The sequence below is a fragment of the Marmota monax genome, unplaced genomic scaffold (assembly GCF_021218885.2).
Source record: "Marmota monax isolate L192 unplaced genomic scaffold, Marmota_monax_Labrador192_F-V1.1 WCK01_AAM20220418_F8-fsc00120, whole genome shotgun sequence".
Classification (NCBI taxonomy): Eukaryota; Metazoa; Chordata; class Mammalia; order Rodentia; family Sciuridae; genus Marmota; species Marmota monax.
Genome location: NW_026694424.1, coordinates 3,481,988 through 3,509,945, shown reverse-complemented (window position 1 = coordinate 3,509,945; position 27,958 = coordinate 3,481,988). Strand labels below are relative to the sequence as shown.

The 27,958-nt window shown below is 39.9% G+C and overlaps 1 protein-coding gene across 1 annotated transcript in view; it reads right to left on the bottom strand.

The window, feature by feature from the left end:
* Nucleotides 1-349: 349 nt before the first annotated feature.
* Marchf11 (membrane associated ring-CH-type finger 11) overlaps nucleotides 350-27,958 on the bottom strand; it is a 113,518-nt gene continuing 85,909 nt past the window's right edge. The window contains exons 3-4 of the mRNA XM_046468310.2: nucleotides 23,613-23,805; nucleotides 350-872 (exon numbers count right to left, since the gene is read on the bottom strand). Of these exons, the coding sequence (XP_046324266.1) occupies nucleotides 550-872; nucleotides 23,613-23,805 (516 nt within the window). The 3' untranslated portion in view covers nucleotides 350-549. The remainder of the gene's footprint in view (nucleotides 873-23,612; nucleotides 23,806-27,958) is intronic.

Sequence of the window (27,958 nt, the reverse complement as noted above, 5' to 3'; positions counted from 1 at the left end):
TAGAACTTGCATTGCTGGCGACCAGTTGTTTTTCATCACATTAAAAAGCCGCACTGAATCCTGCCAACAGCAAGAGGCACAAGGAGCCCCAGCCCTGAGTGCCACAGCAGCGCCTGTTCTGTACCCTCGATGGGCACTTGGGAGTCTTCCCACAGCACTCTAAACCGCTTCCCCATTCGTACTGTGTCAGAAAAATTACACGTGCAGCAGGAAATTTGGTAAAAATATATTTAAAAGAAGCAAGAAAAAATAGTTTCGACTTAAGGATAACTTTCATCATTCTTTTAACCCAATAGAGTTAAATTATATGTATAATGATTTCAAGTACTAACTTATAAAAGATGTGACAAATCAGAAAACAAAGAACAAGAAGACTCTCTCTTTTTTTTTCAGAAAAATGTATTTGCAATTCAAATGTTCATATAAAAAGCATAAATTTTAAAAAGTTCATAGATGTGTGTTTTTTAGAAGTGCTATGGTTTCTCCATTCATTGCAATTACATTCCAAAATGTGCAGGGTGGTCCGCACTGCATCATCAAATGTGTTTGTCACACTGAAGTCACTCTCATCACAACCTCTCCCGAGCTGTTATCTTCTGACAAATCCTCCTGGGGCCTCATCCGGTTGAAGAGATGCAAGAGCACGTAGCCACACTGGAACCTTGGCGAGGTGAGCTGCGTTGGGTGGACCAAGTTTCTGCTCCGCAGAGCCGTCAGTGGCAACCATAAAGTCCTACTCGTGGAAGACTCTCCCCGGCTGCTCTCTTCAATGTCTGTGGCTTTGTCATAATTTAACACATCCCAGTGCAAATTCACAGCTCTCCAGCGTTTAAACACTCTGTAAACTGCAGCTCCTTCATGGACAATGAGACCTGAAATCCAAGGGGGAAAAAAATAAGATGTCCTGATCAAAAGTTGGGAATCTTACTTTGTATTAAAAAGAGGGATTCAAGAAATAGTCCATTCTGTGTTATTCATCCCCATCAAAATACAATATTCTGACTATGCCAATATTATGACTCCTGACAAGCTACCACCCATATCAGACAGAAATAATCAATATTCGAAAAGTAACTACCATGTAGAGTTAAGCAGCCCTGGGTATAATTTACTTGCTCCATTGAGGCAAGAGAACACACCTTGGGCACTTAACATTTCTTTAGAAGAATCATTAAATTTGTTTATTGATTCAACATTGTGTCCATTGTGTGCCACGCAATATGTTAGGGGGCTTGCATCCAACTGACAAATTAGGAAAGAGACAGTTACGAAGGTCACTACCATCTCCCCAGTGTCTAAAACAATGCCTCACACACAGTAGACACAGTATACCCTTTTTGTTATTTGTCCTTTCCTCAACAATGCAACAAAAGTTTATTGAACAGCTAGTTGAGCTTTATGTATATTATCCTATTTAGTTCTTGCACAGCCTTGTGAAGGAAACACTAGCATTTCCCTCGCTTCACAAGCAAGGGAACCAAAGCCCAGGGATGCAGGGGGCCTTGCCCAAGCACACACAACCAGAAGTGTTGGAGCAGGGAGGCAAACACAGGCAGGCTGACTCCACAGTCCTGGGTCTTGGCTGCTGGGAAGTGAGACTGATGGCTACATGTTCCTGAGGCAGACTTTCAGGATAACGAACAAGGTCATAAGAGAATCTCAGGGACCACAAACCAGTGACCCATGAGTTCAATACTGCTCATTGTGTGTGGAACCATCCTACCGCCCTCTCCACACCCAGCACACAGCCTGACTTTTGCACATTTACTGTTCAGCATGTAGCCCCAAAGTTGTCAAGCTTGTGACTCCTCTTGAAGAAAAGGAGTACCTGGAACAAACGTCCGTCCCTTCAGATAGAGAAGTGGGGAAGGTCTCTTCTCTTTGAGGAAACTGAAATTCCACTGAAAGTCAGTCGAGAGGTCAACTAAGAGTCTGTTTTTAGGGGGAGTGTGGCCTGTGAGAGGAGCACCATCCTCCACCTAATGAGCACTGCAACCTCCTAGCATTCAGAGCCCTGGGTACCTGCCCCAGAGAAACTTCCATAAACGTGAATAAGGGAGCATGTGAATAAGGTGCACGCCTGTAATCCCAAGGGCTTGGGAGGCTGAGGCAGGAGGATCCAAGTTCAAAGCCAGCCTCAGCAACTTAGGGAGGTCCTAAGCAACTCAGCAAGACCCAGTTTCAAACTAAAATATAAAAAAGGGCTGGGGATGTGGCTCAGAGGTAAAGAATCCATGGGTTCAATCTCCAGTACCAAAAAAAAAAAAAAAAAAATTACTGTGTGATTATCTGTATTTGAAGAAAACAATGGCAAGCAATTGCAGAACATGAATCCAATGAATGACAGCAATGAAATAAAGGGTACAGAGTTGTACCCAAAAACATGGATCAGTCTCAAAACCATAATAAAAGTCATGATGAGAAAATGAAAGTTTCTGAAAGAAATGATTCTACTTTTTTCTGGACACACACACACACATACACACACACACACATGGTGAATGTATAAATGTACACATGAGAAAAACAAGCACTAAATTCATGATAATGGGAAGGAAGAGAAAGATACAAGATTGAGAGCTGGCTTCAAGGAAGGCTTTCAACTGTATCCCAAATGTTGCAAATTTTTAATAAAGTGATTGGATACAGATGTTGCAAGTATTATTCTGTATATTTTTGTGCCAGTAGGATTCAAAAATTACAATTATTTCAAAAATTACAAATAATTAGGAAAATTAATCTGAAATGGATTGAGGAATTTGGGGAAACAAAGGAGGCTGTTGTATTATACATGAAGACTGGAGTAGCAGTAAGCAGAGTACAGAGGGACAAAGGAATGAACTCAGAGGAAAAATGGGTAGCAACTGTAATGGAGGAAGGAGGAAAAACTCAGTCCCATATCTCCAAGGCTAGAGGAATGGCTAATTGAAAAAAGGGTAGTGATCTTCCCATATATACAAGGAGCGTCTGAATTGTGTTTTTGTTCGAGAGAGCAAGTTTTGGTCAGCTAAAATAATGTCAGGGAGGTGACGGAGATAGCCACACCTTGAAATATCAGGATTTTACCTACCCAATCTCAGAATTCAAGTTTTACATTGCTCCTTTACCAGAAGATAATCTGATACATGTGACTTCAAAGCTTCCAAACATATTAAATTAACATAGGACTAAAAACTGTACATGATCTAATAAGCAAAAATCCATTCAGCCCAATTATTGAACACTGCCAGGTACAGCAGATATAAACTGCTGTCAATCATAACAATTTTGGAAAACTGTTTTGACCAAATTCTTTTTCCAAAGAAATAGTCAATGTTGACCTAATTGACCAGAGGTTTTCAGGAAACATGAGTTAGGACTACTAGATTTTAGTTGGTGATTTTACTATTAGCTTTCTAAATTCTCCATGGCCATAATTTAACCTTGCTAGATCTCTTTTTCCCCTTTGAAAGCAACTGGAAATACCTAATTTTTACATTCAGCAGGAGAGTGTTAAGATAAATTGGAATTCATCAACTATAAAGCCCCCAGATTTCCTCTGAGATGGTACTATATAACTACAAGACACTATTATCAATTAAAAATCAATAGTGAATCTATGCAGTGAGGGATATTCATTCACACTAATCATGAGACATTTACAGACTGAGACAGGTTGATTATGACTAAGTGCAGTGAGAAGCGGGGTGGGGGTGGCTTCACCAGTAGAAACTACTCTTTCTCAGGATCCTCTTCCTTTTTTATTGATTTCTTTTGAAAGGCCAGGAATCAGGTGGTTTACTAGAGTTTAAACTCACTTACTGGGACTATATTTATTCCTGGTATTTCTTTTCTATATGCATAAATCCACCCAATGTGCAGACACAAGCCCCACAGTTCTTTCTAGAACATTCTGAATAGAATTTAACCAAGGAAAACTACTTGAAGTTCTCCTGAGGACACACACAGTCCTCTTGAATTTCCAACTCCACAGGCAGCTTCTTAATCGCATTAAGTTATGAGTGATGTTTAGATTTCATTTTGCTCTCATGGGCACAGAGAATCACTCCTTGCCCTCTGCAAGCTTAGATTTCCCAGAAATATAATGAACTCCATCCACCCTCTACACTGCATTTCACCCCTTTCTTCTTTGTGCTCTGGAGTTGTGGCAAATGCCTTTTATACTAGCAGTTACGAGAGGACATGATTACGATAAATCTAGGGGTAAGGCTTCATTCAAGTCTATTTCCCATGTTGAAAATCCAGCCTTTAGTTTTTATTTTATTTTATTTTATTTTATTTTATTTTTGACACTGGGTATTCAATCCCAGAGTGCCTAGAAAACCCAGCCTTTAAAAAACATACGAGTATGCTTTCTTACTGATAATCAAATGAATTTGTCACCTGGACATTTCAGATCATCTGAGAATAGGATTGGATTTGCTTTGTCATCTGAGTCACTAAGTCTGCAGGGAAAAGAAATGACAATTTCTGTAAAATGTAAAGGCAAAATATTTTAGATACTAGCTACACTAAATGGCACAGATGTCCACAAAGTGTGATTTATAGGAATTTGGGGTCTGGAGAGTCCTGGAGTATTTCTGTATCGCAAGAGGGGAGGGATTGGTGTTTAACTGAAACATATCCTGTTTGGTGTGCAAAGGAACATTTTTCTTAGGGAATAATCTTGAAAAACAAAGCAGGCCTAAATAGTTTCTGGTTTTAATAAAATTTTAAAAAGGTATAAGTGATTCCTAGTGGAGTTGGGAAGGGGAACATGGGAGGATTAGACAAACTCTAGATAGGGCAAAGAAGTGGGAGGGGAAGGGAGGGGGCAGGAGGATAAAAAAGATGGTATGATGAGATGGACATCATTCCCTAAGTACATTTATGAAGACACGAGTGGGGTGTGAATATACTTTGTATACAATCAGAGATATGAAAAATTGTGCTGTATATGTGTAATATGAATTGTAATGCATTCCCACTGTCATATATAACAAATTTTTTTTAAAAAAGATTTAAGTGAAACATATTCAAAATTTTAAATGGTGTGTTTGTTTTGAAATTCTACCAATAGGTAAGAATTAATTACCCAAAGAAATGAGGTGAAGATCAAGGTACATAAGGTCACCTGCTCATACACCTGTAGGTATACACATGCACACACACACACACAGGCACACATACACACAAACACACACACAAACACACACACACACACACACACCTGATTTGTCTGTCTACTTCAACATCTGAACAAAGGTTGAAAAATTTATGGTCAAATAAGTTTTATCTTATATTAACAATCAAACCACTAGTCAAACATTGCCATTCCTTGTGTCACCAGTCTCAGCCTTGGTTGGGATAGCTGTAATTATTTTTCAAAAATTATAAGCTAAATTTTCATCAGGGGTAAATTTGTTCCGAGAACTGTCCTAAGAGTTTTACATGCTTGATTTTCATTTAATCTAGACAGCAACTCTACAAATAGATGCTATAACTATCAGGGAACAATTTGAGGAAACTGAGACCTAAAGAGATTTAACCATTTTTAGATCACAAAGGTGCTAAAATCAGACTCAAATTCGTCTCAGTATAAACCCTGAGAACCTCAGTCTTATCCATGGTAAACTTCCAGTGTATGGCGGTCTCTTCTAGTTGTAGAATGACCAACTAAGAGATCAATGTGGACTAACTATCTCAGTGTTCCCCTGGTATTCCCATGATGAAACCTTAATCCCCAATGTGACAGTATTTGGAGGTGGCCTTTGGGAAGTAAGCAGAGTTACGTGAGGTCATGAGGATGGGGTCATCATGGTGAGATAAATACCCTTATAAAAAGAAGACGAGACATAAAAGAGGCCTCTCCCCCTCCCTTTCTGTGTGTGCACACACCAAGGCAACATGAAGGCACAATGAGAAGACAGGAGCTGACAGCAGGCAAAGACAAAGGCCCTCATCAGACACCAACTGTGCCAACACGGTGTATTTCCCAGCTCGCAGAACCACAAGAAAGAGAAATTGTTGCTTAAGCCACTCAGGCTATAGATTTTGTTAAAGCCACCTACACTGACCATAAGAGACCTTATAGATAACCCCTGCCCCATTCTCATTTAAAACATAAGTAGATTAAGTCCCGGAGGCTGCAGTTTGAGCCAAATTATACAATTAGTGCCATCTTCAATATCCTTGTGTGTCATTGACACTGTTAGATGCAGAAGATGCCAATGAAACAGCCCTCCCCGCCCCCCGCCCCCCCCCCCCCAAGGAAAGAATGGGCAGGGCGCTTTACCTGAGGGTAGCGCTGTGATGCCTGCCCAGAGTTCTGTCTGTCTGCTGGGTGAGCTACCCCCACCCTCAGCTTTCCCAGGAAATGCAGGCCCTCAGGACAAGGCAGAGGAACACATAGGAAGCCAGGAAAAGCCCTGTGCATGGCTCAGTGCTTCGGAAGGCTAAAGAACTCATAGCCCTCTCACAGCAGGTATCTGGCAGAAAAGGCTCTTGGTTATAAAATTGTCCAAGATTTCCGGCTTAATTTTACCTTTTCTCCTTTGCCAACATTCTTATCTCTCTGTCATATTCGAAGCCTGTAAATAAACCTTGTGTCCTCCTGGGAAGTGAGTGTGACCAGAACCATACTGGAGACTTGGGTCCTGTTTGATCCCGAGAGCTAGAACAGCTCAGGGCTTATCTCAGCAACAGGCCCTACTTTTTTTTTTTTTAATATTTTTAATGCAGAGTTAGTTGAATCCAAGATATGGAACCCACAGTTAGGGAGGGCCAACTGCATAGCATAAAAACAATCTATCCCATATTTTGTAAATACAGTATGGCAGGTCCAACTTTTTACTCCTAAATTTCTGTTCTTTGGTGAAGGCCATAGAATGGTGGCTTCAAAGGATTAAACAAACTAGTCTGTGGTCCATGGTACCCTCTGCTGGAATTTTTGCTAGAATGTAATAAAACACACTAGCTCTACTAACATTATTTCCCAACATGTCACAAGTTTAAATATCTTGTTAATATGAATCTTGGAGAAGTAACCAGAAATCATAGTTATTTCTATATATACAGAATGTTCATTTTTTTTTTCCTGATGGACTGAATCTGTACATCAATACATAAGAACACCCAAGAAAAAACTTAGATGAAGATAGACAGGTAATATATGTCATCACAAAAGTCACCAGGTTCACAAAACAAAGTTTTCATGAATTTCTATGCCTCTGGGAAGCACAATGTGCTAAAAATATACGGGGATTTTAATGGATACTATGTCCAATGTTGTTCATATAGAAGCAAATAATGTGAAGAAATAGTCCATATAAAAGGCACTTTCAAGAAGTATTGATTTTTCTATTGGTCAGATGTATGAAAGATGATATATCATGAGCTTTGTAATGTTTTGAACAACCAATAAAAAAATATATAAATGATAAGACCTTGATTCCTCTCAGAATGGTCTAGAACAAAGTAAAAGTCATAGGACCAGGTTGAGAATCGGATGCTGATCATGAAATCTAACAGCTCAGGGGCTCAAACAGATTTATCATTACCACTGGCAGTCCAATCATGTGTGTGAGAAACCTGGTAAAGACAAGGAATTATTCGGAAGCTTCCCACAAAACACACACACACACACACACACACACACACACCACCCTGATGCTAGAGACTGGCTAATATCCAAATACTGATGGTGCAAGCCATCCCACATGAGGCAGACAGCAGCACATGTGAAGGGAAGCCCCTTCAAAATAAGTGAAGGCCCTGAGGGTCACAGAGATTCTCTTGAGAGTGCACAAAAGAAACTTGGTGTCCTTTCTGTGAACTGCCTCTCTGCTCCACGAGGCCCACAGTCACCAGGCTGGAGAGGCAGGGCATGTTTGCACTGGATCTGCAGCACTGATGACACGCTGCTGGATTCAGAATGAGACTGCAGGGCCCACTTGCATATGGAGCGTAGTCTTTTGCTCAGTAATTGATGATGAACAAGCTGGTGACACAGGTTGAATTGGCTCTGTCCTGCAGTCCCTATTTCAGCAAATGACTCTACTCCAAGTCATCTGGATCAGAAAGCTGTCTCTTGCTCTAAATTCTGCCCATTCTGTCTTCTTAGCAAACCTGAGCTAAAACCATAAAACAGAGAAGATCCTGGAACTTCCATCCGGACATTTGTAGGATGAGCTATTAATCATGCGTCAAGATCCAGATTCTCGCACATGTTCTTCTCTGATACAAATAAAACCAACCATCTGCTCCTTCTCCCATCTACCACTGTGCACAGGATGCACTGTCCCTGTTTTACTTGACACCTGTACTGAAACAGTTGTACGCCCAGGATCCCTAACCAGCAGTGTGCTCCCTACAATGGAAGCCTCACCCTTCTTGCCTGTGGATATCCATTCCCACTTCAGGGCCTGGTACATGCCAAGAACTCAATCTTTGCTAAATGAGAGGGAGAGATTAAAGGAGAGGGTACCCATCCCAGGAATCTAAGGGATGACAAGGATTGACTTAATCTAGCTGCACTAGTGCCACTGAAACAGAACAATGTGTCAAGTGTTGTTCTTTGAAACATTAAACTAATATTTTATGACACCAAAGACAGACTGAGACATGCATTTCAATCTAGATTTGAAAAGGGTTTAGGAGTCAGTGCCCATATTTCATGAATCATGGGTTTTAGCCTCAAGGGAAAAAATACACACACACACACACACACACATACACATGGAATGGCAGAAAGAAAAGAGTTAAAATTTCTTTATAAACAAAGTAAAAGTCATAGGACTTTTACTATGAATTGAAAATTCTTTATAAACGTTTGTGTTCTTCCCCAGCAAACTGTAGTCCTCTCCCCCCACTGTCTTTTTGGCTTGCATCAAGCAATTAGGAACCCAAATATTTATAAAATGACTATGCCCTGGCCTAAGAGGTAGCTGTGGATTCTTCTCTGCTATTTCCAGGCAAAACAGAGAGAAGAAGCTGTCCATTTATTTCACTATTTTTTTTTCTAAGGGCCAATCCATTAATAAATTATTTTATTATTATTTTTTATTTCTTGATAGATAGATTGGAAGTTATCCTGAATTTCAACTGCTAACCCTTGGAGCATAAATACAGCATGGGCACATTCACATAATATTCCACAAAAGCTGCAAGCTCCACCATGGGTTATAAAATATATGGTATGGTGAAATTTTTAAAAGGGATCCAAATAATTCACTGGAAAAGAGAATCACTAATTCATCTAAGTTTCTAGCCCAATAATGCCTGCAAAAAAATGGTCTGTGGTTGTTTTTTCCATAAAAGAAATGAGACCAATACTTTTATAGATTATAATAAAGATCTCTTAGAGGGCTCCTGTAACAGGAAGCACAGACTAGTATTAGTTTAATTTCAGTTGCAGGAAGTGTCATTGTGCCCCTCAGTTCAGGGACAGATAAAATATCTTGTGACAAAGGGGAAGCATCATAGATCACAAGGGTCGGAAGACCAAGAAGAGGCTGGCAGATATGGTCATGGAATTTAAAATAAAAATTTAAAAAAAAAATTGGGTATGATGTAATCCAACTTTTTCACTTGGGAGAATGAGGACTCTGGGACCCAGATATGGGATGTTGTGTGACTGGCTCAAGGGTCCATAGTTAGTTTCTGAACCCAGGAACTGAACTAGACCCTGGATGCCTGGTCCACTTGGCTAGTTCTGCAGGAACTCTGGTCTCAGGAGCCATTTCTGGCCAAAGCTAAACATCACTAGAGTCTCTTCAGCCCACAAAATCATCAGCCGTCAGAGGAATCAATGGACAAAATTTCCTTTTGGTAACACCAAAGGCTGAAATCGGTGAATTTTTCTCCAGTCTCTTAAAGCATACACAGTGTCATAGGAGACAGGGGATGACAACAACCTGCACAACTCATAAAAATAAATAACTCTGCAAGCTCTGATTTTGTGAAAACATTTTATGGTTAAGAAAGCAATGTTGATATCTATCTTCTGTGTTAATTAAAGCTTTTAGGGCTTGAAATTATTTTGGTCGATTTCCATTTGTTTCCCACATTCTAGTCCATGAACTAAACCCAGTTCTTAGAGATTATGTGGACTTTTCCTAGTAGGAAGTGGAAGAAAATACAAGTAATTTTGCATTTCTTCTGCAATGGACAAACTTTCTACTACAAATTCACCACCTACCTGCAGGCTGGTCACTCTGAGAACAATATTTTTAAAAATTTATGTTAAAACATCTAATTAAAATTTATTTATCTTTGTGGCTTCGAATATGGTATTTTAATTCTGTTGGCTATGAATTTTTTTGTCTTTCTCTAAGACTATAAAGTCAATGTGTAAAAATTCTAAACAGAAGCTATCATCTAAGCACAGTTAAAATTTATAACTCTTCTCTTTCATTTCATGATTCCAGCAAGAGATTTTCAATTGAAAATATTAATGGAAAATTTAACCTGAATGTAAAAATGCTCAGTTTCCTTAATATTCTGTCCATGACCAGGTGAGAAGATTCAAGGTTGAAATGTGATTCTCTACATAGATAATTCTCATTAAGAAATAGTTTCACTCAGAACAATGGAAAGAGAAATAGATTTTGTTAGAGTATATTTCATACATGCCTTTCTACTTTTTACCAATGTTTCCAAATGCCATTGGCTTCAATTATTTTGAATAAATTAATAAAGACTTCACAAAATAACTATATTACTTTGGGATTTTAGGGAAAAATTTCTCCTTTTCTGATCTTAAATTAGCTCCTGCATTCTTAGAAAAGGTATCTGTTCTCTCTGTCATGTCTTTCTGTTTAAGACAGTAATTTGAGTAGCTTTACTTTACTGCATAGACCACAGCATTTTGCATATTAGTCATTCAAGCTCGGTTTCTAAGGAGAATTTTTTTTAACCAAATAATAAATACAATTAACTGAGTCGTGTAAATATTTGTGCTCATTGTACACTCTCTGGAGTAACAGGATTCCAATCTTGGGCCCTGCTTCCAGACTGTGTAACCCTGGGGAAATTACTCCCTCTTGCACTTCAGGTTTCCGGTTTCCAAGATGAAATGATAATAGGAGCCATGCAGTATGAGGTCCTTGTGAGGATTAAGTGTGAAAGATGAGGTGAAGAGCTTAGACTGATGCACACAGATCATAGTAGCTCTGATCTTAGATAACCCTGAAGGCATGGTTTTTACAACCTTTTGTCTACTCATTTGGAAGCAGTTGAAAACCTACAGGGGCTTGGTTTCTATGCTCACTTCTGTGGTTCCTGATGACCTATGGGTTTGTCTCCCTCTCCCTTGTCAGCACCCACAGTGCACATCATTATTTAGATGTGACAAAAGGGAAGCATCATAGATGTAGAATAGATGACGAATGAATCATAGATGAAAAATGTTCGTGTTCACATTCCCTTCAGTGAGAAAGTTCTCTGTTGTCACGTGGTACAAGGCCAGGAAACCCCCAGAGGAGAGTTCAGCTGTGAAAGACAAAGCCAGGTTTGGGGGTTCGGGAAGCTGCTCTCTCCCATGGTCCTGCATGGGTGCAGATGGCTCTTCTTGCAATGGTTTGGCCCCCCTGCTGCACAATCTGCTTTCTGCTCTTTCTTCTCATGTTGATTCAGCCTCTTTAGGGACCTTGTTTTAATTTAGAATACTCAGGGATACCCTAGGTTGCTGTCCTTGTTCTCAAGCCTCACATTGCCAGCATTCCCACAATCACTCTCCTGGAAAGCTGTGACGTCACACAGTAGAGCCACACAGAGAGCACACATGGGCACATTCATGTACAGAGCAGCTCCACAGAAAGTGAGCCCTCCTGACCCTCAGTTACTATCATAACCACCCATCATTTGTCCTGTGGCTCCTAGACCAGAAAGGCTAATGTCCACGTGTCCATGGATGCAGGGACCACAGCCTGACGTTCATATTCCTGCTCCACCCCAGCCAGGCCTTGTCCTTCCGGAAACCAATGAAACTCCAAACTCTGAAACGTGCCCATCCCATTGCTGATGACAACCTCCAGTGCTTCCCACTCGCCCCCCCTTCTTAATCTCAATGCACCTCCCTCTACCTCCTGACCTCCTAACCCACTCCCCAGGTGCCAGCTCCTCTCTGGCTTTTGTTACTTCCCTAGCAGCCAGGACAGCTCAGCCCACCCTGTGGCCATGCTCTGTCCACTTTAGGAAAGAGGCAGAATGGAGTCTGCTGCTCTTTCTTCCAGTGACTCTGTGTAACCAGACCCCGTCTTGGCCTGGGTCTCCTACTCCCCTCCACACTTGCTCCTCATCCCTGCGGAGTGGAAACACGTGGCCACGTGACTGTGCCGAATGGGGCCCTCCTGCTGCAGCCTCCGGAGGGCCCTCAGCCATGCTCACAGCTCCTCATCCCCTTGGCTTCTTCTGTGTCCACAGCAGCCTCAGTGGCCGATTATCACATTTCTTCTCTCCTCAAACTTTTCTCCCCACATTGTGCCTTTTCTGAGAAACTGACCAGACAATCTTCTTGACTGAGAAACAGGGACCATCTCAGCAACAGCCCTCTCCAGCTGTGCCCACTCCTTCCCTCAGAGGATGGGCTCTCTCCTGGGCAAGGCAAACTCGCTCTCTGGGTGCTGGGCTCCAGGCCTCTGCATTCTCTGTGACACGAAGCTACACCTTCGTACCCCTGGATCGTCCGTCTCCCTTCTGATCTCCTGGGTCTTCATTCTCACTGTTTGTTCTTGCCTAACTCTACCCTTAAAACCAACGAACCCTCCTCAATCCCCCCACAGCCTCTGCCCTCATTTCACTGGATCCTTTATCAGCCAAGCTTGGTCAGTGTCCTCTGCCCTTCCCAGCCATCCTCAACCTACCGCACCCTCGCCTCTATCTATCCATCCCCAAATGCCAAAACATGAACAAATATTGGCTTCACTTCACTTGCCCTGGACGTGGTGTCTGGCGCTGTGGGCCACCTGCTCCTCCTCCCAGAAGTCCCCCCTCGAGGTGGCATGCTTCCTTTCTCTGGCCTTGTTCTTCTGCCTGCGCATCCTGTCTCATGTGTCCCTCAAACTGCTGCATGTCTTGCCCTACAGATCCTGGCTTCACCTACCAGATACGAAACCTCTTCAAGCTTTGTTGTTTGCAAAGGTCTTTTTTCAACATCAAGCTCATCACCCCGCACATAGTCTTTTGGGGGCTCCTGAGATTTCAGTGTGGTCTCACTCCCAAGCTCCACCCACGGGGTCCTTCTTCATGACCAGGCCTTACTTCCTCAGGGCTACTCTCCCAACAAGCATCTTGTGCTCTTTCCACATTAAATTTCACATGAATCTTTTAAAATGACAAAATGATATCGTGCATGCACTGTTAGGTCCAGGCAGGTGCCTCTCTCTGGGACCCTTGCTAATTCCTGCTCTTTAAATTTTGATCAAATTCCTCACCAATCTAGGAATGAAACCATATTACCCAGCAATTCCACTCCTTGGTATTTATCCAAAATAACTAAAATCAGCATTCTACAGTGATATAGTCACATGAATGTTTATAGCAGCGCAATTTACAATAGTCAAGTTTTGGAACCAGCCCAGGTGCCAATCAACAGATGAAAGGATAAAGAAAATGTAATACACACACACACACACACACACATACACACACTGGGGTTTTACTCAACCATAAGGAAGAATGAAATATGGAATTTTCTGTAAATAGAAGGAACTCGAGAATGTCATTAAGGAATAAGCCAGACTCAGAAACGGAGGTCAAAATTTTCTCTCGTATGCAGAAGCCAGAGCAAAATAAGGAACAAAAGGGCAGAGGGTCCCACGGAAACAGAAATGGAGTTGATGGAGTAGAGGAAGGGGATTGATGGGGAGGTAGGAGGGACGGGGAAAAGAAGAAACCGCAGAATGAAATTGACCAAATTATGCTATGCCCATGTATGAATATACCACAGCGAATTCCATTTTCATGTATATTCATAAGGCACCAATGTTTAAAAAATGAATAAATAGAAGGACGATCTGTAGAGTAGAGGAGGGGAACAGGAGACAAAGTGGACTAGAAACTGAAATGAAGCAAATTATACTCCGTGCATGTGCATGTGTCAAAATGAACCCAAATACTGTGTATGAGTATAATGAACTAATAAAAAAACATTTTTGACAAATTTTAGCTCAAGATTTTCTTTCCTCCCCAGAGACTTTGCTGACTCTAAGCATGGTGAACCTTCCCCCATCAGTTCTCACGTCTATTTTACTCCCGGCACGTTTCAGGTTGTGTATGAATCACTTTGTCTCCTCAGTATCTCCCTGCAGCAAGTGGAAAGCAGGTAGCACGCTATAATCCAGGTTTCAGCAAACAGTGAAGTGCCAGCAAGTGCATATTTTAGCTGTGCAAACCTTCAGGGCCTCTCGCAAATTCTCATACAGAGACCATTAATGACTTGGTATGGCCGCGTTCTGGCACAACTGTGTGGGCACTGAAGTGTAAAAGTGAGGTAATTTGCCTAAATTGTGGGCTCTACAAAAACAGGCAGTGGGCTGGCTCTGGGTCTTGGGCTTCTGTTTACCAGCCTTTGTTCTGTTTATATCCCTACATTGATTAGCACACAGGATGCACACCATGAAGGTTGGCTCAATAGGTGACTGACACCTACCTCCTTGGTTAGAGGGCCCTGAACTGAAAGACACAGCAGAAGTGTACTGATTCCCTACAGAGGAAATGGAAGTCAACCATACCAATATACTATTCTGTTGCGGTTCTGCTAATTATGGTAATGTTTCTTCAAAAGAACTTGAATTTTTCAAGGTCGCACAAGGGGAAGGCTGAATTAGGGTTTAGTTTGTTTTGTTTTGTTTTCTCATGGGAGTACTAAAGGGTTAATTAGCTTTACGAGCCCATTCTAAGCACTGAAGGGCTAGTAGCAAAAAAAAGTTCCCCTCTATTTTATTTCCTGGGGTTTTAAAAGCAGCAATATCCATGATAATAATCTTTAGACAAATTAGTGAACATCAGTATGATTAAGGCATATAAAACCCTATTATTTGTACCTCCAGAGAAAAAAGATAATGACCTACTCCTCGAAACAAATAAAGGATAAAGATTTGTTTTTCCTTAAACACTTTTGTATTGCACAGGGCCACTCTGCCTTTGTCCTGAAGGTCCCGACTAGGATGTGCTCAAAGTGCAAAGCACCACATAGTGGAGCTGGCCAGGATCCACTCCAGATAGGGCTGAAGGCTGACTAAATGCCTCAGACTTTCTAAAGAAGCTGTGGCATTTCCTCGGGTATGAAGCATGCTAACATATTCGGAAACCAAGGATAATGAGCTGTCCCTATGAAGGAATTCACTCTGTCTAAGAAATAATTCCAAATGAGCCAGCGGCACATGCAAACCCATAACAGCCTCGGCTGCATATGTGACAGATTCTGCCAGTACAGCCATCCTCACAGCCCTCCACCAGGGGTGGAGTTGGAAGGCAAACCTGGAAAGGCTCTGGGAAAGAGCAGAAGAATGCTTCTGTTCTCCTACGGATGCAGCTGGGTGAAGGTCTCCCAAGTAGCCAAATTGTGGTGCTGAGGGATATAGGTCCCCGATCAAATTATAGCTCAGGAAATGAAAGCATTTCCTGGAGCAGAAGTGGCTGACATGCTTCTGATGTCTAGAGGGGGAAATTACAGTGATGTGGAGATTCAAAAAGGAAATACTGGGCTCATGACCTTTCCTGGTTATTATGCTAAATAGTGTTTTAAGTTGAGCTTCTTTTTTTTCACATGCCTTGTGATTCATGCAGACATATCTACATCAGTTCTTTTTAAAAAACTCAGAATGAGACAAATACAGCAACAGTATTTCCTGCCACCTGCGCCAGGTAGCAGCCTTCTGAGCTGACCTACTGACCTTGAGAACTCTGCAGATTCTGAGTGATCCTAGTTGCTTAGATTCCATGCTTGGCTGTGGTGGTGGTGGTGATTGGAGTGGGGACGGGTGATGAAGGGTTGAATCTGGCCAATGAACCACATATTAATTTGTGCAATTAATATGTGTTAATAGAAAATTAAGATTTCTTTTAAATTAAAAAAAAATACATGTACATGAAGTCTTTTTGATGGAAATTGCTGGCAATTTCTAATGGGGCAGACCTGTCCAGCTTTGGTGGCCCTGACAAAGCAAAATGTGTAAGGCGATGCAGGCTGGCATCGATGGTACCAACTCCTCATGAAGGACCTGTGGACTGTGTCCAACCACATGGCCACTGGTGGTCCTGCCTCTCTTCTCAGGGAAGACCAGGAAGAAGCTCACTCTATTCAGTCATCCCCAACCCCCTCTGTGCAGAAATGCTGACTGTTCTCTTGGTAATTTTACATATTTCACTTGGAACTACTTGATAAATTTTATAATTTATCCATAAATATCTTACAGCTTAAAAAAATTGTACCTATTGACAATGACCCAAGGGCCACACATTTGACAAACCTCACTAGCAGCTGCTTCAAGCACTATGAACATGTATTAGTGAAATTGAAGCTCTCCTGTGGTTAAAAAAAAAAAAAAAAAAAAAAACTTTTGTTTTTTGCTCTAAATTATGTGATATCTCAACTTTCAATGATAACTTTTTTCTAACTCTTCTCAGTAGACACAGTTTTCATCTAAAATGTTCTAAGAAATATTCTCAACTTCTGAATCATGCTGAGAGGTGCCAGAAATCATGAACATTTCTTCTTTAGAAAGTTATAGTTTAAAAGTCATTTGCATTTTGCTTGAAATGTACTAGAATTTTATTTTTCCATAGCAGTAGAATTAGTTTCTTAATTATGCTTTGCTTATGCTGCCTGGTTTACCTTCATTTCAAGCAAGGAAGATGATCTACAGCACTGTTTTAGGAGAAAATTCTCCCATCATTAATTAGACAGTGACCATTCCTGCTGCTGGAACATATCTATGGTTTGATTATCCTGATTATTTTTTTGTCAAAATTCATCATTTTTATCTGTATAATTGTCACAGTTAGGAAGTGTATTCGTAGGTTTCATGTCAATAAAATGTTAAATCTTACATTACTTTTAACTTCTCTACCTGAAAAAAATTGGCAGAGTAAAGCAATATCCAAAGATAGAAATATCCTGGCTTTTTAAAATGTAAAGATATGTCTGATATCATCAATCAAAGGTTGTAGGAATGTGTTGTATTTATTATTCTGATGTCTATAATGGAATGTGAATGTATTACCAACAAGTTACTCTAGTTTTTTTTGTGTGTGCTCAAGTAGCTTTAGCTAGATAAATGATCAACTATTGAAAAATGTGTTTTCAAAAGGACTACATGAGTCTAAATAACTATTTCAAATGAAAATATGGGAAAACAAAAGTTTATGTTGGAGAATGTGAAGCCCCTGCAAAAGGAACATATTTTTTTCAGTATTAAATATAATTGGTACAGTGAGAAGAAAACATTTTGACCTGAGTCTCATTCTATTATATCTCAGTTTATTTTCTAGAATTCCCTAATCTCTGTAGCTCTCAAAAAGAAGACAGCATAAAAATCATATTATACTTATTTCATTATTTCAAAAGAGTTCTGATATTTTTTGTTCCTGGTGGCATATCACAGTGTGTGTATGTGTGCGCACACACGTATTCTGGATGCTTGTGCTTTGAGAAATAAAGTAATATGGAGAACAAAATATTTTAGTATTTTAGTCACAGAGCCAAGTGACAGAGGGTGGCCATTTTTTCTTAAGGCAATTTCTGGGAGCATGTTCTATGCCAAAAAGAAACAGAATGAAAGTAAAATCTCCTCAGTGTTAAGATATAATAGAAGAAATTGACTCGGGGTGTCTCAATGAGCTGGAGAACACAGGAATTTGGAGAGGCAGTGAGCTCTAATCTTGGGCCTTCCTGCTGGATTCTGTCTTCAGAAAGAACTAGTGAATGTGTTTACAGAGCAGGCCTGGTCCACCTCTGCATGTCAAATCCCTGGTATCCCGAAAGACACCAGGACCACATGCCCGGTAGCATGACCAGTGTGGCTATTCTTATTTTCTTAAATAAAAGTTGTCACCACCAACTTAGTTAGAGAACCTGTTTTAAGAAAACCACTCTTGAGGTGTTTATTTTAAATACAGCTGAAACCACCAATTTTCAATGTCAAAAAGGGATGATATCCACGGTGGGCAAAGTGTGGAAAACAGGAACTCTAATATATTTGAAGGAAATAAAAATTGTAAAGTGTTTTCAGAGGGAGATTTAAAAGGACTTTTCAGAATTCAACATGTGCTTTTTACTTAACTCCAATTTTTCCACTAATCAGAATCTTGCCTACAGATACACTCATGTCAAAGAGATGTCCATTCAGGACTGTCCCTAATGGCAAAAATGGGTAACAACCTAAATATCCATCGGTAGATGAAAGATTTAATGAATCATGTTTTAACAGAAAAAGAGCTCATGTTGTTGAATGGAAAAGACTGATTGCACAACAAATTGTATAGTATGGTCCCATTTACATGAAAAATAAAATACCTAAGTATCTGTGTACCTATACATGTATAAGATGAACAAAAACAACAGCAAAAATCCAGAGGGTATATATTAAAGTGTCGACGGGAGATTTCTGCAAGGGAAGCGGCATAACAAAAAGGATTGTATTAGTGAAGGTCTCGCAACTTCAAAGATTTCATAATTACAAACTAAAATTTATGTGGGATGTGGGTGGGTGGATAAAGGTGTGTTATGTGGACAATTAAGAAAATTTTAGAAGAACAAAATCAGTGCATGTTTTAAACAATTCCTTCACACAGTATTCCAGGGAAGACCAAAATCTCTTCCAGACATGAATTTGCCACTCACTTATTATGGTTATTAGATTAGGTTCATGATCTGCACCCTCTATTTGGGCATTCCCACTGGTGTAACAGGTTTTAGTTTGTTGCCTGGCCCGAGCTACGTGACACTAACATGTCGTGGTAACCACTCTCAGTGTCTGGATGCAAGCTCACCAAATGACTCTCTGTCCCCTGGGCCATCTCCTAGTCCCTCCAACTCTAGTCATTAATAAATGAGTTCAACTTGTGGCACAGGCTTCCTCTGAGTCATATGACCAGTGGAAGTGACAGCCTCCTACATTCTCAATGTGCAAAGTGTGAAGAAGCAAATCCCCTGCCCAGGGTACTGTGCAAACCTCTGGGGGGGGGGGTCAACACGACCCTACAGTGGTTCTCACTCCTCTCTGAGTTAGCACCACTGGCTATAACATCTCAGAGATTTAAATCCTGTATATTAGTTTTCCTGTGAACAATCACAGTCTGAATGTCATCTACTCAAATATTTAAAAGAGCTTCCTAAATATAGTCTAAAACTACATCTCTTCCCACTTGACTTTCCTTAAATCAGATACGAACTGTATAATAAATGTGGGTTGAAAATCAATTCACATTTAACCCACAGAAGTCTTCTGGAAAAAGTTCAGTAACAGAAAAGTCATCTGCCAAGCATGTTTCCCCTTTAAGGCTCTCTGTCTGCCTCTAAGCAACTTTCCTCTCCCTCTGACAGTCTTTGCTGAAACGTTTGCTCTCATTGTCATCTCCCTGGAACAGAGAGGTCTTTTCCACTTAAGAACTACAGACCATGTATGCAGACAAGGTGAAGATATTCATCAGATCCTTACACGTTTGCCACTCCATCATCCAATACAGCAGCCACTAGTAACCCATGGCTCTTTAAATTACAAACTAATTTAAAATGTAGTTTATCACTCTCCCTAGCCACATTTAAAGTACCCGACACCCAAATTATCTAATGTCGATGGTATCAGACAGCATAGATGCAAAACATTTTTGTCATTGCGGACATTCTATTGAACAGACTTGATCTTGAAAGACTAATAGCAAGGAAAAAAAAATCTTGGGAAAGAAGAAAAGACATTAATTAATAACGAATGAAATCAACAAACAAATTCACTATATCTGGAAATAAGTAAACCAAATTCTCCAAGTAAATGAATGTTCTACAAATCTTGAAATTTCTATTTAACAATTCAATTTTTTGCTCTCTGTTATATACACTGGCCGGATTATAAAATTTTTGGATGCTAGAATAATCGTCTTTGGATTTTCTGAATTTTTAAAAAGAACATTCAAAGTTGTCAATCTGTTCCTTCTCATTTAGGTATAATCAAGTCTGAAAAGGTTGTAGGACTGTTTCCAGCTATCCTGAAGTCCTCGGAATGAGGAGCTAATCTCGCATCCTCCAGCGGTGAGAAGGGGACCACCTCTTCACTTGTGGGGTTTCTATTCAGCTGTCACCCAGCTTGGCAGTCACTTCCCCAGAAAATCTGCTGAAACCTTCCCCTGCACACAACAACCTGGCATTAATCTCTCCCTGTATTATCCAGCTACCATTTTCCTGTGCATACTTCCATAGCAACACAGCCCAGTGAGAGATTCCCCCAAAATTAAGTTCATCTGGGGTGGCATTGCAATGGGAGCATACGTGTCACAACAAACTGAAGGCACTCAAGAGGCGGAAGCAATGGGAAGTCTTCAAAGGCAAAATGAGGAGCAATGCACCAAGTATTCTGAAACACTAATCCTTGGCCACAAAGATTAAAATCAAGGATGCTTAAGGATCAATAACACAGGTGATGCCAGACTGAGATTAAACAGGTGATTCATGGGCAGATGTCTTTGAGGAAGTATTCTCTGTGAGGTGGCAGTGGCCTTCCTGCAAGGTGTGGTCCTCACAGGGTTTCTTGTGGCACTTCTTGTTATCAGTCATAAGCATGGGACCCCAACTCTACAACTTCCCAATATTATTTTTTTTTGTTGGACCTTGACAAAAGGCCTCCGTTTGGATCTTTAGAACTCTCCCAGTCCCGGGAGGCCAGGAGCTCCCTGGGGACAGGAGAGGGGCTGACGCATTTGCAATCCCAGCATCCAGCACTGTGTCTGGCACACAGAACACTCCTAGTAAACATTTATTAAACTGACCTAAGCAAATTGCACCCAAAGTTGTAAACCTGTTTCTCACTAAAAGTCTGCCTGTCAGTATTATTCAGGGTAGAACCAATGTAACTTTTGTTACTTTCTACATTTAATTAGCAGGCAGGTGAATTAATTTGAAACATTATCGGGAGCTATAATACTGGCTATAATCCTGTTGGCTACCACTTTCTTTACCATAGTCGTTTCTCAGTTTTTTGAGATTTGCTCAGAACAGACTAATTAGTGAAAAAGTCAAGTAAAATAACTAATGTTCCATCTGAATTCTTTAATATTTTTTTAAAACATTCAAATACATCAATGAATGATGGGATTTGGCTTTAATAAACCAAGACGATGAAAAGTATTGTTGGTATTTAAAATTCACTTTCAAAATATCTCCAAAAATAGCAACTGTTTTTATTTCTGAGAAACTACTTTATAAAATGGACAAATGCTCAAATTACAAAAGAGAAGCCCAAATATGTCATATACTACCCAAAGATCATCAGTTCATGTATCTGAGTCCTTAAAAGCAGAAATTTATAAATTTTGATTAAAATGCTGACAGTAATCATCAAAACTTAAGAGATAATAAATGCAAGTCATAAAATTTAAGAAAATGATTTTCCTTTTTAGTGTCCAATGATATCAAGAAGTCAACTGGAACTCCCCCCCCCGCCGCCCAAGTTAAACTGAAAGCATAGTGATTCATTTATTTTTCATATTCTTTTTTTTTTTTGAAAATTTACTTTTAACTGATACATAAAAACATAAAAATTGTCTATTAACAGGGCACTATGTAATATTTCCATACACGTATGCCTTGTGTAATGTTTAAATCAGATTAAACGTACCTATCTCTTCAAAGCATTTATCATTTATTTATGGTGAGAACTTTTGAAATCCTTTCTTCTGGTTTTTTGAAACGCTTCTCTTTATGGATGATCACAGTGTATAACATTCAAATCAAAAGAATAAACACTCTCTTTGAACTTGTCAAAGGACTGCATTTGTAGAACAGTTTTGTGACTCTACATAGAACACTGCACTAGAGATAAAATCTGAATTGAGATTTCAGATACTAAATGCTTGCATATGCATTGTTGCATTTAATACAGAATGTTCATATACATGATTAGCTCAATTATTTGGGCAACATCTGTTCAGTTTACCTATTATTCATGACATTTCCCTCCCTTCTGTGTTTCTTTCTGGCCTGAAATTTGATGAGTTTCTTTCCTATTGATCTTATATTAGTGACAAGGGAGGAAAGAAAAACAGGAAGGAAAAATCTGGCTAATTGTATTTTAAACATTTATAGTTACAGTTCCTTTTTAAAAATTAACTGAAGATTTTGAAATTGCTAGTTAAATAAACTAAGGCTCTAATAAGTACAGACGTTAATTGAAGTGATCTAAAGTTATTTAAATGTTTCTGACTTATTCAAATGTGCTCAACCATTTCTAATTAATCACGTAATTACTTTATAACTGTTATTTCCTTTATTTGACCCGAATGATAGGGATTACTATTCCAAATTTTACGGGTGACAAAACAGAACCATGGAAAGATGACCTGGCCAAGCCTCAGAGGCCAGGATTTGAAACCAATTCATTTGATCCCATTCCCTGGAACCTCCAGTCCTCAAGCTTTAGCGTCAGAACTTAAGAGGCACAGGCAGCTGGGCTCCACCCCAGAAAGTTTCTGATTCCGTAGGTCTGGATTGCAACCTGAGGATATGTGCAGGTGCTGCTGCTACCAGCCATCTAGAGACCACACTTTCAGAACCCCTCTTTAAATCATGGCTACCTCCCTCCTTCAGCTCTTTCTACAGCCCTGAGGCTGTAAACCACATAAGAACAGAGAAATCCCCGTGATACCTCGGTGTCCCACTCTAACCACCCCCTGATACCAACTGACTGGTCATGACCCCAGTGTCTGCCTGTGGCACCTCACAGGAACCACATGAATTTGGAATGAATTGGCTTTCATTTTCTCAAGGTATTAGGGAAAGGACAGATCTGTCAAGGGAAATGCAGATGTAATCTTTCTGTAGGGTCTATTTTATAAAATGTATGATAGGTTTTGTTTTCTGAGCCACTGAATTTATCATGTGAAACTATGAGACAGGAACCAACTAGGAACAGTGTCTGCAAATCCCTAACCTCTCAAGGAGTGCTTTCTGCCTCCAGGGAATCTGAGCCACAACCAGGTGCAGGTCTTTTAGGGGACTGTCCTCTTCCCCAACCACAATATTGCATAATATTGCCATCTGCATCAGCATGTGTTTCCCCCAAGTTTGTGAAAGGAAACTGGCTTGCTCCCCTTCCTTAGAAATAAATTATTGCCCTTATATTGCTCACTCCAATAATTTCTTCAACCCCTTCAACTTTCCTTTTAGTTGCAGAAGGTGCCATTTTAAATGGGCATTATCCTGCTAATTTTATCAAACTATACTGGAATACAAATGCTTTGCTTTGCTTAGAAAAGTGCCCAAATTATGAAACCCACCTCTACCCCAGATAAGCAATTATCTGGAAAACCAAGATAATGTGAACTGCAACATGGTATGAATATGAGATCCAAATGGTGAAAATATCATCGCTGAAAGAAACGTATTACTGATAGTTGGTGAAGGTTCAAGGTCATGGTCTTACCTATGCACACTAGATCCATAAAACCATACATTCCATAGCAGATCTGAAAAAGGATGTCCTTCCTCTGCCACACTGCATAGGGGCTGAAGGCTGACCAGAGGAGCCACGTCACACTCGCTATTAAGAACAGGGATCCTAGGATTACAGCAATCATCTGAACTTTCTCAACCAGTGTTATAGAAATGCTTTGCCACTAAAAGAAAAACAGAGGCATGTGAGAAAAAGATGCTGTATATAACTCAAAAAGGAAAAAAAAAGAACATTTTCAGCCCCATGTTTCTCTTCATAATGCCAGACCCCTTGCCAGACCCCAAATGAATTTTTCCATTTCATTCAGGCAATAAAAGAAAGTCAAGCAGATAAAGATTAATGAATTGCCTTAACTTCATTATTTTTAGTAATTCACCATTCTACAAGTTTAATCTATTTTACTTCAGATAACAGTACTGAGTGTGAATAGCTGAGGAATATTTAGTACCTGGGAATCACATTATTATCTCTCATGAATGCACGAAATTAAATTTATCTGACAATATATGGTAAGAACTCCTCTATTTGATATTTTTTTAATTCTTAATACATCTGGCTCCTTAAAAGGGGGGGGGAATCCTGTTGTTTTTGCAGAAACATGTAAAAAGTTTTAAAAAGAAAAGTAAGTTATATAAGAACATCAGTGAAAAAGTCATTTAAGATAATACACAGTAAAAAAAAATCATAAGGAAACCATGAAATTTACATTATCTGGTAGTGGTGAATTTCATCTGCACAGATATTACTGATTTTATTATCCAATGGGTAATCCATGAAGTCTTTTTATCAAGATTTAGAATTTGTACGCAAATGGGAGTATCTTGGAAACTCATGCATTATACTGGCATACACTATTCACTGGGGAAAGTAATTTGTTCTCCTAAATATCAGTATTTGAGAGGATTCACAGTACAAATGATCAAAAATCCTTCAAGGGTGCTACCAACTTGAGAGGCTTAATTAGTCATGTTGTCACTTTCAAGTGTCTGGAACAGAAACAAACCTAGAATTATTATTAGGATTTGCCAGTCAGCAACAGAACCCGACAGGATCTTAGTCCCCTCTGTCTGGAGTCCATCTGTGACAACACATGGCTGATCAGAAAAATCCCAAGATGCATGAAGCAGCCTTATTTTAAAAGTGAGTTTAAGCAATCAGTGTCCACTGGATGAGTTTGATATTTCCTTAAAGTCTTAACTTACCTTAAGTCTGAATCCTGTTACTATCACCACCTCTAATTCCCTCCCTCCCTCATGGTCCACTCTCCTTTTTGCTCTCATACATACATAATCCAAAAATAAATAATCTACTTATAATATTTTAAGTCCATACTTGACCTTGCATATTCAAGTATATTATTATATTCTGCATTTGTTGCAGATTAAATTCCAACATACATTTTAAATATTTTATATTCCAAAGTCATTTTTCTTTTTAAAGACCGAACCAAACAATGAACAGTTATTTACTGGAAGAAAGATACTTCTGTTCATTTTAATGCAAAAATTCATTTATCAAAAAAATAGTTCTTGCTTTTATCAGCCTGATAAATAATTAAACTAGTTAACATAATTTTATCACTATAAATGAATCAATGTTGTATTCCAAACATGATTTTAGAGTTATTTTTTTGTCTTAGCTTCCTGATGCAAACATTAATTTCAAACTGCCAGTCATTTGAATTTTAAAGCATTTTAAATTTGGGGTCAGCAAACAAACACAAAGTATCAATGTATCTTGTTCTTATTTAGTTTGATTCTCATTAAAATCTTTCTTAAATACAAGAACACAGTAACAACATAAATGCCATCCTAGATGGACGGTACCTAATCGGTATGCCATCTTACCCTTTATCAATTTATTAATTGCATAATCAGATAGATGAGAATGCCATAGTAGATGACAGGCCACAGGACACCGTGCAGCAAGAGTGTCCTCTGTGTGTGTGTGTGTGTGTGTTTGTGTGTGCGCATGTGTGTGGTTTTCACAAGGTGTTCACATGCTCAAACACGTACACCTGAATAATAGTTGAGGGTAGCCAAGAGTGAGAGAGGAAGAGTCCTCTCTATCATCTATTTTTCTTTTGCCAATAATTCTTACGATGTTACAGGTTCATATGTAACTTTAGTGGAGTTAAATTTGGGCAGTTCCATGTCATAGAATTCACAATATATGGCTTCAATTAGAACTTCTCATAAATTGATCTAAGCTTGCTTTCATCATAGCTGAGTGACAACATGGTAGCCATGGGCACAGAGTGGTGTAGCCCTTTTAGATGCTCTGATTTGGGAGGACTGTGACGACAGCTGGATGTGGCTTTGGAGTTTCCTGGGACACAGGATTGGCGTGGCCACACGTGACCCTGAGGTGTCAGACCCCTCTGTCTCCTGTGTGGCATGCATCTAACTCACCAGGTAGAGCTGCTCCTTGGAAGGAAGGTGAGTGAGTAAAAGGAGAGTTATCAGAAGCATGGATGCTGCCCACTTGTTTGGTGACACCAAATTTAAAATGCTTTGAAATTCAAATCTCTGGCAGTTTAGAATCATTGTGCTTCAAACCACACCAGGAAGATGAGAGAAAAGAACAACTCTCTCAAAGCACTGGGAAGCTTAATTATTTCTATTATCATAGAAATTGTCTTTTGCCATGGACACAAGTAGCGTTTTGAGATTGTAATGCTTATTTTTAAAGAAAAATAAATTGTGCAAATCTGTAATGAAGAGCCCCCACAAAGTTTCCTTATATATGGCTCCAATAGTAACACAAATTACATCACTAATGGTGCAAATGTGCAAATGTGTTCAAAGGTAAGTCGATGCTCTTCATATATGGGTGAACCTCAAAATTAACAACATTTCACTGAATAGTTAGTAAGGATAAACCATCATTTTGAAATCAAAATTATTAAATCCAGTACTGAAAGTAGGTTTCCCCTTGGACATAACATCATCTTGGTAATGCCCATGCCCACTATGTGCCACTCTTTTGTATATTTACCATTATGTACATGGAGAGGACTGCTCCTAGTCTCCTTCTAAGAAGAATAAATGACTTCCATGGTGGGAAACCAGCCAGAGACCTTGCTATCAGAAGGCAGAATCTTCTATGGGCTCAGCCTCATGGAGCTGTGTTCATGGATTATTAGTTTGGACAATAAAAGTGGCAGATTAGTCACTTGGGGCTTCTCTCTCTATCCCATGGTACCCAAGATCTGGATTTAAGTTCATAAGATAATTCGAAACTTGAACAAATGTTTCAGTGGCTAAACACACTTTTCTCCCCTAAAGAGACATATAGGAGTGTGAGTGTGTCTGTGTGTTTCTGTGTGCATTTTTTTGTTTTTTCATTTAACTTGATTCCCAGGTTTGGGTAAGAAGGTAATAAGACAATAACTGGATTGCTTCTAAATAATTACTATCATTTTGTTTCCTTCTATAATATTGGAATGTGATTCAAGTTCCTGAAAAACTCTTTACTTCTATACAACAAAGCTCTGCACCCACTGTTCCCAGCAAATGTGAAGTCAACGGGACTTCCTCCTTGGGAAGCTCACCTCATTTGGTGCACAAGAAGAGACAGTCTGACAGCACCAGCTACGATCATCTAGGACCACTACCTGCCAGGCATCTCTCCAAGTTGCATGAATTAACTCTGAATCCCCACAACTCCTCTATGAGGGAATTATTATCTCCACTTTAAAGATAAGTCAACTGAGGCAGAGAGAGGTTCAACAACTTGCCCAGGTTATACATCAAGTCAGGATTGGAGCTGAGAGACAGGCCAGGCCTCCTGGTTCCCAGGTCTTGCTCTTAACCCTTAGGCTGTACAGCAATTCTGCTGAGCTTTGGTGACATCCATGGCACACATCCCATCTTGGCAGCATCACACCTTTTCCTGACTCCAAAAGCACCACATCCATCTGCTCTGGCCTACTGGACATGTCCCGATCCTGCCTGCAACCCTCAGGGCAACATCAAAGGAGGGCTGTCCCTCTAAGCTCCATCAAGGAGGACAGGACATTTGGATCAGCACATATCCTCAGTGCTTGACCCTTTACTGTTACAGAAGGGTAAAAAGAGAGTTATGGGAGGAGAATAAGAGGAAGAGAGGGAGGACAGGGAGAGGGAGGAAAGAGACAGTGGGGGCCCCCTTCAATTTCGCTTCATCTCTTTTTTAATCTCCCCAGTGCATGCACTCATTGCTTTGGTCCCTCTGAACATGTTCCTTCCTTGACATGATGGGTCTTCCCCTTCTCCTACCTGATTCTGCCTTGTCCATTCACACCTGGTTCTAATGGCACCTCTTCTAAAAATCTA